We start from the raw sequence: 12,114 nt of genomic DNA on the forward strand, positions 1-12,114 counted from the left end.
ATGTTACCTTTAGTGAAGAACAAAATACATCTGAATATAAGTAGTAATAAAGTAATCGAGGGTACATTAGACCTCTACATCACATGTTACCTTTAGTGAAGAACAAAATACATCTGAATATAAGTAGTAATAAAGTAATCGAGGGTACATTAGACCTCTACATCACATGTTACCTTTAGTGAAGAACAAAATAAATCTGAATATAAGTAGTAAGCAGTTGGTCCACTGTTTTATATCAAATAATAAATTAGGTGCAATTCCATAATATTATTCACATAAGTAGCGAAAGAATGGTTGTGGTTTTAATCCATGGCTTGAGATAAGTTAGTTATACTTTTGTTCTTTCTAATAAATGTTTGCGCTCGGTACAAGGATGATAATTTGAATTGTTACAAGTGTTATAGTTAAAGGCTTAAAACACATTATAAAACCTTTCTAGTGAGATACAGGGTTCGAAGTCCGACCTTCACAGTGAGAGACGAACAATGTGCTAGTTTAAGTTGTAGTTACTTGATTGACCCATTTCAACTTGGCATATGAAACTATGGGTGAAGTCTTGTCAGAGGTCACTGACACAATAACTCATATATATTTATTATGCAGATGACCATCGGTGATTTGATGTTTTCAAATACATTACCTATATATATACGTATTAATTAGATAATTCACAACATTCTGTACTAACATTATGTGAGGATACTTATCAGTGACTACAAGGAAACAGCTGAAAGGTAAAATTGAGCATTGTTGTAATATACAAACCATTTCGATGTCTGTTCTAAAAGTAATCGACTAGTTACGCCGGTGCTCAAGGCCAATAAATATTCTGATCGCATGAATTGTGCTGAGCTGTAACTTTGTTGCGGCTGAGACAGAGACGTGATTTTAACTGTGAAGAAACCTGGCACTGAGACGTAAAGAACGTGTTCGCTACAATGAAGGTTTTCATCCTCTTCGCCTTGCTTTATCACAGCAGCGTGTATGTGTTATCAGTAAATACAACCAAACCAGAAATATCGTCAGCACAAGATCTTGTTCCAGTCCCTTCGAGTGATTTAGAATCAACCAGCATGTTCACAACACCCTACACCCTTCCTCCTACCACTGAGCCTTCGAAAGTTAGCTCTACAGAACAATCTGCTTATATGATATGGAAGAAAGCTGAAAGGAATACCAGAAATATGGTGAATTCACTATACCGTAGTTTTCTTCCTAGTTTTATAAGAAGGAGTGGCGATACCAACCTGTCAAGTCATTGTATGTCCAGCATGTTAAAACTGATATTTGGGATAAGGAAACTTAAATCATGGACCATTAGAAGTAAGTATATATCCTTGATTTGTATTAATATTTTAAATATTATATCTTTCCACTTGCAAACCTGGAAAATTATTTTCAAAACCCGACTGAATATGTTTATATCGTATAACACTAATAACCATATATAACACATATATGTATAACCAGTTATGTTTTCTGGTACTCTAATATTCCAAAAGTTTCCTATATATATATATGCTTTCCTGGAAAGAAACGTTCCTTTTCCTACATGTCATCCAACCTTCACTAGCTTTCTAAAAGTAAATATTTAAATTTATCGAACACACATAATATCAAATGAGAAATTATTTATTTATAAATATTTTCCTACTACAGTTTGGATGTAAGTTGGCTCTGTCGTAGAGCCCAGGATTTCGGATCTGACATCCTTGATTCGAATCTGTGTTTTGGATGCGTTTTAAAAGTAACAGTCAATCCATTAAGGTGGAACTTGTGGTGTTTTGAAAGTAACAATCAATCCCTTAAAGTGGAACTTGTGGTGTTTTGAAAGAAACAGTCAATCCCGTAGGGTGGAACTTGTGGTGTTTTAAAAGTAACAATCAATCCCTTAAGGTGGAACTTGTGGTGTTTTAAAAGTAACAGTTAATCCCTTAAGGTGAAACGTGTGGTCTTTTAAAAGTAACAATCAATCCCTTAAGGTGGAACTTGTGGTGTTTTAAAAGCAACAATCAATCCCTTAAGGTGAAACGTGTGGTGTTTTAAAAGTAACAATCAATCCCTTGAGGTGGAACTTGTGGTGTTTCAAAAGCAACAATTAATCCCTTAAGGTGAAAATTGTGGTGTTTTAAAAGTAACAATCAATCCCTTAAGGTGGAACTTGTGAGGTTTTAAAAGTAACAATTAATCCCTTAAGGTTGAACTTGTGGTGTTTTAAAAGTAACAATCAATCCCTTAAGGTGAAACTTGTGGTGTTTTAAAAGTAACAATCAATCCCTTAAGGGTGAACTTGTGGTGTTTTAAAAGTAACAGTCAATCCCTTAAGGTGGAACTTGTGGTGTTTTGAAAGCAACAGTCAATCTCTTGAGGTGGAACTTGTGGTGTTTTGAAAGCAACAGTCAATCTCTTGAGGTGGAACTTGTGGTGTTTTGAAAGCAACAGTCAATCCCTTAAGGTTGAACTTGTGGTGTTTTAAAAGTAGCAGTCTATCCCTTAAGGTGGAACTTGTGACGTGTTTGTTTCACTCTTCTTTCTCACCCGTTTTTTTCATACTGCTCCACCTTACTTCACCACCTTAAACAAGTCAAATCAAAATACAAGAAAACTCCCACGTAAAGGTAAATAATCTTTCATGAGAAGGGACGGAGATGAACCACAACGTTCCTGACGACTCTTGTTGGGGAGAGAATTCATCAGGCTTATCTCTCTCTAAACTAAACCCCGATCAAGGTTTCGTTTCATGAAGATGGAATGAGGGTGGTAGGATGTTTAAAATCAGAGACGGTGACAGATAACATCAGTTGCTGTAAATACATAATATGTAATACATTCTGCTTTAGAAACACATTTCATTATGTTTTTCTCCTTTTAACTTTTTACAGTACAGTTTTAACTCACGTGTTTCTCTCAAGTTTTAACTCATTATCCATCTACATAAACATATCCAGGAATTAATTAGACTTCGAAATCAAAATTTAAACAGAATCAGTATCTAATTCCAAACTCCCTGGCGGCTCAATGGTAAGTTTGAGGGCTTTATAATTGTGGTGCTTTTTCTGATAATTCTCATCAAAGAAAACAAACACGTTATCGCTCAAATGAGATCCAAAAAGGTTATTACATTTTAGTCAAGTTCAACAACCTTTTGAACCAGTTTTATTAATGAAACACCAATTATTCAGTTCCTTGAACTTCGCTCATGCTCGTTGTAACAAATCGTAACCTACTGATCCATATTGGTCAATACCTTCAACTAGAATATACAACAAACATAGGCACCAACTACACCTAATTACGACAGCTTTATGTGTGTAACAAAATGTTGAATTTTTACAGTATATAATCAAGAAGAGAAACTGCCTCCTCTGAAACTTGTTACATGAACTTGAATTAACTTTAATGGAAACATAAAAGCGAAATTTTTATATAAGCTTCGAACTTTATAGTTGTATTATTACTTTTGTCCTTAGCTGGACTGAGTTGCTATATAATTCGTCATATAAATTATTATTCGGCAGTAATCGTCAAGATATAGTTTGTAAAATAATTTATAAACGAGAAACTACACAAGACCTTGATATTAAAAACATCTGGCCGATAGAAAATGAATTTTGCTAAACATCTATCAAGATATAAGAACACCACTAGGTAAATAATATTCTGGTAGTTCACGTGAAGTCACTAACAATAGAATCATGTTTTAAAATATGACTTTCTGGTAGTTCACGTGGAGTCACTAACAATAGAATCATATTTTTAAAGTATGACTTTCTGGTAGTTCACGTGGAGTCACTAACAATAGAAGCAAGTTCTAAAATATGACTTTCTGATAGTTCACATGGAGTCACTAACAATAGAATCATGTTTTAAAATATGACTTTCTGGTAGTTCACGTGGAGTCACTAACAATAGAATCATATTTTTTATAATATGACTTTCTGGTAGTTTACGTGGAGTCACTAACAATAGAATCATGTTTTAAAGTATGACTTTCTGGTAGTTCACGTGGAGTCACTAACAATAGAAGCAAGTTCTAAAATATGACTTTCTGATAGTTCACATGGAGTCACTAACAATAGAATCATGTTTTAAAATATGACTTTCTGGTAGTTCACATGGAGTCACTAACAATAGAAGCAGGTTCTAAAATATGACTTTCTGGTAGTTCACGTGGAGTCACAAACAATAGAATCATGTTTTAAAATATGATTTTCTGGTAGTTCACATGGAGTCACTAACAATATAAGCAGGTTCTAAAATATGACTTTCTGGTAGTTCTTATCAACTGAAAAATTATAAGAACCTAACTATAACTCTGATTTCCATTTAGCTCAATCCGTTTATGAGCAATAGAATTGTGTCTTGAAAATCTTATGTCTGTGATAACTTAGAGTGACACTGCTGCCTCATGTAGTTACGTAATGACTTTTACCAGAAGAGCCGGCAAAAATGTACAAGAACAACCACTATTTACAAACTAGTCAAAAGTTAGGTCAACAAAGAATATTCTAGCTATAATATTTCATTTTGCTTTATCTGGACAATGGTGTTCCTTTAGGCATCCAGACCAGTCAAGTAGGTGAAATGAACCAGACATTCGAAGATCTTTGGTCTTTTGTGAAGGAAACCGTGCGAATAATCGTAATATTCAAATAATATCAAATTTCCTTATGTAAGTAAAAATAATATTTTTAAAAAATCAAATTTCTTACAAAGAGAAGACAAATAGAAAATTGAAGATGAAAATATCAGGATTTCTTTTTATCTTAGCACAAAGCTACACAATGTACTATTTGTGCTCACCACGAATATCGAAACCCGAGTTTCAGCGGTATGAGTCCGCAGACATACGGCTGAGCCAATGGGGGCTTTCTTACAGAATCTAAAGCAAAAACGTAGATTTAAACAGAGGAAATAATCACAAAGTAACCCCCAAAAAAGAGTTGTAACAACTGAAAATTATAACTTCAAATAAGCCTACACGTTACAACCACTCAGAACTGTACCAACGTATGATTAGTACAAGTTTATCTTAGACCCTGTCCACTTCTCCAGTGACTCAGCTACAAGTCTGAAGGCTTAGATCAATAAAAAACAGGCTTAGATATCTCTGGTGACCAGAGTGTAGATACTGCTATACGCTTACCATCAAACAAACCTTCCCAGAGTGTTGGCTGAAATGTGTCTGGTATCGAAACCTACATGTTAGACTTTTGTTAAAGTAATTTTTTTTATCGATTTGTGTAACGTGTTGTAAAAACAACAAAGTTCCACTTTCATGTCCTTAAACAAGACCATAAGAATATCACCAAATACTGTACAATTCATCAAAATAACTTGTAACCAGCCACCCCCTCACCGTTATTGAGAAATCTAGTTTCATGTCAGACACTAACTGATGTTTTAAAATTAATTTCACAATACAGGGATAAAACAAATATGAAAGTATAATCATCTGCCAGTCAAAACATGGAGTTTGGAACCAGAAGACGTCTTATTTATCTATATATAAAGGACGAACTTTTTGCTTACTCAGGTACGCTGTAACTAAACAAAATTATGATATGTATTCTCAAGACGGCTGATATGGCTATTAAAACGTTTATTAAGATAAAGTACAGAACAATGTTTCAACCTTCTTTGGTTATCTTCAGGTTAACAAATTATGTTTATTGGGTACATGTAAACGACACATTAAAAGACATAATAAATGTTATGTTAATTGGGAGTAAATATTCTATTAAATTAATTTTTTTTACGATTTTTACTTTCAGTGATTGACGCCATGGCTAAGCCCCCTAGCGGAATATTAGAGGGTACTCTGATGGACCTTGGAGCCTACGATGAATGCATAAATATAATTGTACGAAGTGGGAGAGATGAAAAGGGGAAGGAAGAGTTGTTTAGAGGGAAGTATTGTTTGATTGAAGCACATCCACCACTTCCCCGCAAACCAGAACAAGTGGTATCAAAAACCCATGTCCTTAACGAGTCATTGTTTGATAACAACGTAAGTGTTAATGAGCCTTAATATATAGGTGTTAAAATAAGCCCTCTTACTTTGATTAAAAGTTCTAGTATTTTTAAATAAACTGTTTCTCAGAACTGGTCACTTTACTAAATCAGTTTCTATTATTATTATTATTAGTATTTGTTTTGTTTCTTATTTCGGGCGTTGCTTTCTTTAAAGTGAAATATTTATTCAATAGAGATAGCCAAAGCTTCAATAGAGATAGCCAAAGCTTCAATAGAGATAGCCAATGCTTCAATAAAGATAGCCAATGTTTCAATAAAGATAGCCAATGTTTCAATAAAGATAGCCAATGTTTCAATAAAGATAGCCAATGTTTCAATAAAGATAGCCAATGCTTCAATAAAGATAGCCAATGCTTATCACGTACCAACTTACTCTAAAAATTTGTGAGAACCCTAAATGTTTCATTCGATTCGCTTGCAAGTAAGATAAACCGGTGTAGAAGAATTCTATCTATCGTCATAACAATGAATACCAATCTTGTAATGGTACAGTTTATATTACATGTTTGAGGTTCTGGGTTCAAAGTAATGAAGTTTATATTGTATGTTAGGGTTTCTGCATTTATATTTTATGTTTGGAGTTCTGATTTCATATTGGTAAAGTTTGTATTATATATTTGGGGTTTTGAATTCATAGTGGTAAAGTTTGTATTATATATTTGGGGTTCTGATTTCATAGTGGTAAAGTTTGTATTATATTTGGAGTTCTGATTTCATAGTGGTAAAGTTTGTATTATATATTTGGGGTTCTGATTTCATAGTGGTAAAGTTTGTATTATATATTTGGGGTTCTGATTTCATAGTGGTAAAGTTTGTATTATATATTTGGAGTTCTGATTTCATAGTGGTAAAGTTTGTATTATATATTTGGGGTTTTGAATTCATAGTGGTAAAGTTTGTATTATATATTTGGAGTTCTGATTTCATAGTGGTAAAGTTTGTATTATATATTTGGGGTTTTGAATTCATAGTGGTAAAGTTTGTATTATATATTTGGGGTTTTGAATTCATAGTGGTAAAGTTTGTATTATATATTTGGGTTCTGATTTCATAGTGGTAAAGTTTGTATTATATATTTGGAGTTCTGATTTCATAGTGGTAAAGTTTGTATTATATATTTGGGGTTTTGAATTCATAGTGGTAAAGTTTGTATTATATATTTGGAGTTCTGATTTCATAGTGGTAAAGTTTGTATTATATATTTGGAGTTCTGATTTCATAGTGGTAAAGTTTGTATTATATATTTGGGGTTTTGAATTCATAGTGGTAAAGTTTGTATTATATATTTGGAGTTCTGATTTCATAGTGGTAAAGTTTGTATTATATATTTGGGGTTTTGATTTCATAGTGGTAAAGTTTGTATTATATATTTGGGGTTTTGAATTCATAGTGGTAAAGTTTGTATTATATATTTGGAGTTCTGATTTCATAGTGGTAAAGTTTGTATTATATATTTGGGGTTCTGATTTCATAATGGTAAAGTTTGTATTATATATTTGGAGTTCTGATTTCATAGTGGTGAAGTTTGTATTATATATTTGGGGTTTTGAATTCATAGTGGTAAAGTTTGTATTATATATTTGGAGTTCTGATTTCATAGTGGTAAAGTTTGTATTATATATTTGGGGTTTTGAATTCATAGTGGTAAAGTTTGTATTATATATTTGGAGTTCTGATTTCATAGTGGTAAAGTTTGTATTATATATTTGGGGTTTTGAATTCATAGTGGTAAAGTTTGTATTATATATTTGGGGTTTTGAATTCATAGTGGTAAAGTTTGTATTATATATTTGGGGTTTTGAATTCATAGTGGTAAAGTTTGTATTATATATTTGGAGTTCTGATTTCATAGTGGTAAAGTTTGTATTATATATTTGGGGTTTTGAATTCATAGTGGTAAAGTTTGTATTATATATTTGGGGTTTTGAATTCATAGTGGTAAAGTTTATATTATATATTTGAGGTTTTGAATTCATAGTGGTAAAGTTTGTATTATATATTTGGGGTTTTGAATTCATAGTGGTAAAGTTTGTATTATATATTTGGGGTTGTGAATTCATAGTGGTAAAGTTTGTATTATATATTTGAGATTTTGAATTCATAGTGGTAAAGTTTGTATTATATATTTGGGGTTTTGAATTCATAGTGGTAAAGTTTGTATTATATATTTGGAGTTCTGATTTCATAGTGGTAAAGTTTGTATTATATATTTGGAGTTCTGATTTCATAGTGGTAAAGTTTATATTGTTTGTTTAGGTTCTGAGTTGTTTTTACTCACTTTAGGTAACATATTTATAGAGGTTTAGAAGAGACGTAACATTTATTTAAGTGATTCGTTCTTCTGTAGTATACAGAAGGTATGTTAAATAAAATATACTGAAATAAACTGGATTTTATATTTATCTATATTTTACACTTGAATAATATATCTCATACTTCACTCTTCACTAACAAACGTTGTATTTCACACTTGAATAATATATCTCATACTTCACCTTTCACTGACAAACGTTGTATTTCACACTTGAATAATATATCTCATACTTCACCCTTCACTAACAAACGTTGTATTTCACACTTGAATAATATATCTCATACTTCACTCTTCACTAACAAACGTTGTATTTCACATTTGAATAATATATCTCATACTTCACCCTTCACTAACAAACGTTGTATTTCACACTTGAATAATATATCTCATACTTCACTCTTCACTAACAAACGTTGTATTTCACACTTGAATAATATATTTCATACTTCACCCTTCACTAACAAACGTTGTATTTCACACTTAGATATACATATTTATTAAACTGTGGAGAAAAATATTTGTGGGTGATAGTTGCTGGTATTTTTAATATTATTAAAATAATATTTCTTACAGAGGTTATTCAACGTTTCGTACTTGGTAAAGACTATTCTTTTGGCGTTTCTCTTATAAAGCTTCACTTAGGTACTGACTATTACAAGAATGCTTTTATTTTAGATATTTTCAGAAATAAGCAAATCTGCCCAGTACTTCTATTACTTGAGTTTCATGTTCGGAGTCTGTGTGCCATCTACATGTACTGATGAAGATGTGGGAGAAATAGTAAAAAATGGTAAGTCTATTTTTCAGTCACCCAGAGCCTGTTATGTGTAGTAACCAATGTCTCCATAAATATATGTCACTTTACCATGTTACGGTGGGTTGTTAGGGCACTGCACTCGCAATCTAAGGATCATGGGTTCGCATCCCCGTCACACCAAAACATGTGGGGGTTATAATGTGACTGGCAATCTTACTATTCATCAGTAAAAGAGTAGCTCAAGAATTGGCGGTGTGTGTTGTTGACTAGCTGCCTTCCCTATAGTCTTTCACTGCTAAATTAAAAACGGTTAAAGTATATAGCCTTCTTGTAGCTTTGCGTGAAATTTAAACGAAGCCAAACCTTCATGAAGAGTCAGATGACCCTCTGAACTTTGGAACTGACCACCCTGGTTCGAATACGTACACACACACTTTAAAGTTATGGATGTGTTATAAGAGCAACAGTCACTCCTCCATGGTGGTTGATAGGTGGTTCTGACTGGCGACTTTCTATCTACTCAGTAGTTCAAAGTTAAGATCACTGATGTGGAAGGTTTACCGTAAACTCTAAAACACTTTCACCGTTCACGTAAACTCTAAAACACTTTACCGTTCACGCTTGAAATATCGGCACAAATTGCTCTAATTATAAAGTAATATAGAATGTTTTACGCTTTGATATATATAGAAAAAAGTTTAGAAATAATATATATATAATTCATGACTGTATACATTAGGATGTAGGAGGAATATACTCCACGACTGTATACCTTAGGATGTAGGAGGAATATACTCCACGACTGTATACATCAGGATGTAGGAGTAATATACTCCACGACTGTATACATTAGGATGTGTGAATTAATGTCATTCTCAGTGATAAAAACATAACCACTAGAACTCCTGACTACACACGTGAATAAACAGTAGCTGCATGCTCTGGAACAACAACAGTTATATCTTAAACCTAAACTAGTTCTTTTTTTATTTATTATTCAACTAGTAACGACATCCTTGGTATTTCAGGTTTATAATGTTTAATTTAATAAACTCCACATTGAAAATATTAAAAGAAGCACGAAACTCTGACCGCAGTTTGTTTACGTAAGACTGACAATGAGCTGTCTCTTGCTTACCTTCTTTCTGTATTGAAACCCTGTTTTCAGCACTATGAGCTCACCGACATACTGCTAAGCTACTTGACTGATTTTGTTTTTTCAAGGTAGACACTTAGATAATGCGTTTTTACATTTGTTTTGGTATTTTTGACTCTTTAATGTTTAAAATAATTTATAATACTTCTTCATATATAACTTTTCTCACCAATGAAGATCTTTCTGCGGGTTTGCGTTGTTCTTTTAATATATAGAGGTATGACGAATCTAAGTGTCTTCGGCTGGTGCCACTTATCGGAAATGTAGTACAAATGTTTCTTACAGCGAGAATACCTAAGTAACAAATCAATTTATACCATAAAGTTTTACCACAGTAAGTGTTTAAAAAGCCCACCATTCAGTGTTAAATAACGAGTTATGTAACATAATGTTAGATTTAATATTTATCCATTAATAACGAGTTATGTAACATAATGTTAGATTTAATATTTATCCATTAATAACGAGTTATGTAACATAATGTTAGATTTAATATTTATCTATTAATAACGAGTTATGTAACATAATGTTAGATTAAATATTTATCCATTAATAACGAGTTATGTAACATAATGTTAGATTAAATATTTATCTATTAATAACGAGTTATGTAACATAATGTTAGATTAAATATTTATCCATTAATAATGAGTTATGTAACATAATGTTAGATTAAATATTTATCCATTAATAACGAGTTATGTAACATAATGTTAGATTAAATATTTATCCATTAATAACGAGTTATGTAACATAATGTTAGATTAAATATTTACCGACTAATAACGAGTTATGTAACATAATGTTAGATTTAATATTTACCGACTAATAACGAGTTATGTAACATAATGTTAGATTTAATATTTATCCACTAATAACGAGTAATGTAACATAATGTTAGATTAAATATTTACCGACTAATAACGAGTTATGTAACATAATGTTAGATTTAATATTTACCGACTAATAACGAGTTATGTAACATAATGTTAGATTTAATATTTATCCATTAATAACGAGTTATGTAACATAATGTTAGATTAAATATTTACCGACTAATAACGAGTTATGTAACATAATGTTAGATTTAATATTTACCGACTAATAACGAGTTATGTAACATAATGTTAGATTTAATATTTATCTATTAATAATGAGTTATGTAACATAATGTTAGATTAAATATTTATCCATTAATAACGAGTTATGTAACATAATGTTAGATTAAATATTTACCGACTAATAACGAGTTATGTAACATAATGTTAGATTAAATATTTACCGACTAATAACGAGTTAAGGCACTTTGTTCATATTTTTGTTCATCCTTTTTAATATCTGTCCAGTTCTGTATCTTCTAACTTGTTCTATATCTTCTGTCTTTCATTTTCCATAATTCCTTGTAGTTTTAAACCTTTCTATCTGCCAGTTCTCATCCTATGCTATTTTAATGTTAGTTAATATGTTTGCACATTTCAAATATTTTTCTGCGTTATTATCTATTTTTCGTTCAGCGACGTAACTTGAATATATGAAAAAAACTAGAAAATAGTGTGAGTTTTATTTATTTTTACAATACAGAAATGTAGGCTCTAATTTCGTACTTAACGAGCTATTCTCACTATTCTTATATGAAATTTAGACATTTAATAATCGTGTTTCGTAAAACTGAGAAACCTACAGAGCTGTGTAAGGTGTAAATATACAGAACTGTGTAAGGTGTAAATATACAGAGCTGTATAAGGTGTAAACCTACAGAGCTGTATAAGGTGTAAATATACAGAGCTGTGTAAGGTGTAAACCTACAGAGCTGTGTAAGGTGTAAACCTACAGAGCTATGTAAAATGTAAA

General features: G+C 31.6%; 1 protein-coding gene across 1 annotated transcript in view; it reads left to right on the forward strand.

Annotated features, from left to right (window-relative positions):
* Window positions 1–855: 855 nt before the first annotated feature.
* LOC143235253 (uncharacterized) overlaps window positions 856–12,114 on the forward strand; it is a 28,141-nt gene continuing 16,882 nt past the window's right edge. Inside the window, exons 1-3 of the mRNA XM_076473217.1 lie at window positions 856–1,323; window positions 5,775–6,010; window positions 9,026–9,140. Of these exons, the coding sequence (XP_076329332.1) occupies window positions 939–1,323; window positions 5,775–6,010; window positions 9,026–9,140 (736 nt within the window). The 5' untranslated portion in view covers window positions 856–938. The remainder of the gene's footprint in view (window positions 1,324–5,774; window positions 6,011–9,025; window positions 9,141–12,114) is intronic.

The sequence above is a fragment of the Tachypleus tridentatus genome, chromosome 2, assembly GCF_004210375.1.
Source record: "Tachypleus tridentatus isolate NWPU-2018 chromosome 2, ASM421037v1, whole genome shotgun sequence".
NCBI classification, from domain to species: domain Eukaryota; kingdom Metazoa; phylum Arthropoda; class Merostomata; order Xiphosura; family Limulidae; genus Tachypleus; species Tachypleus tridentatus.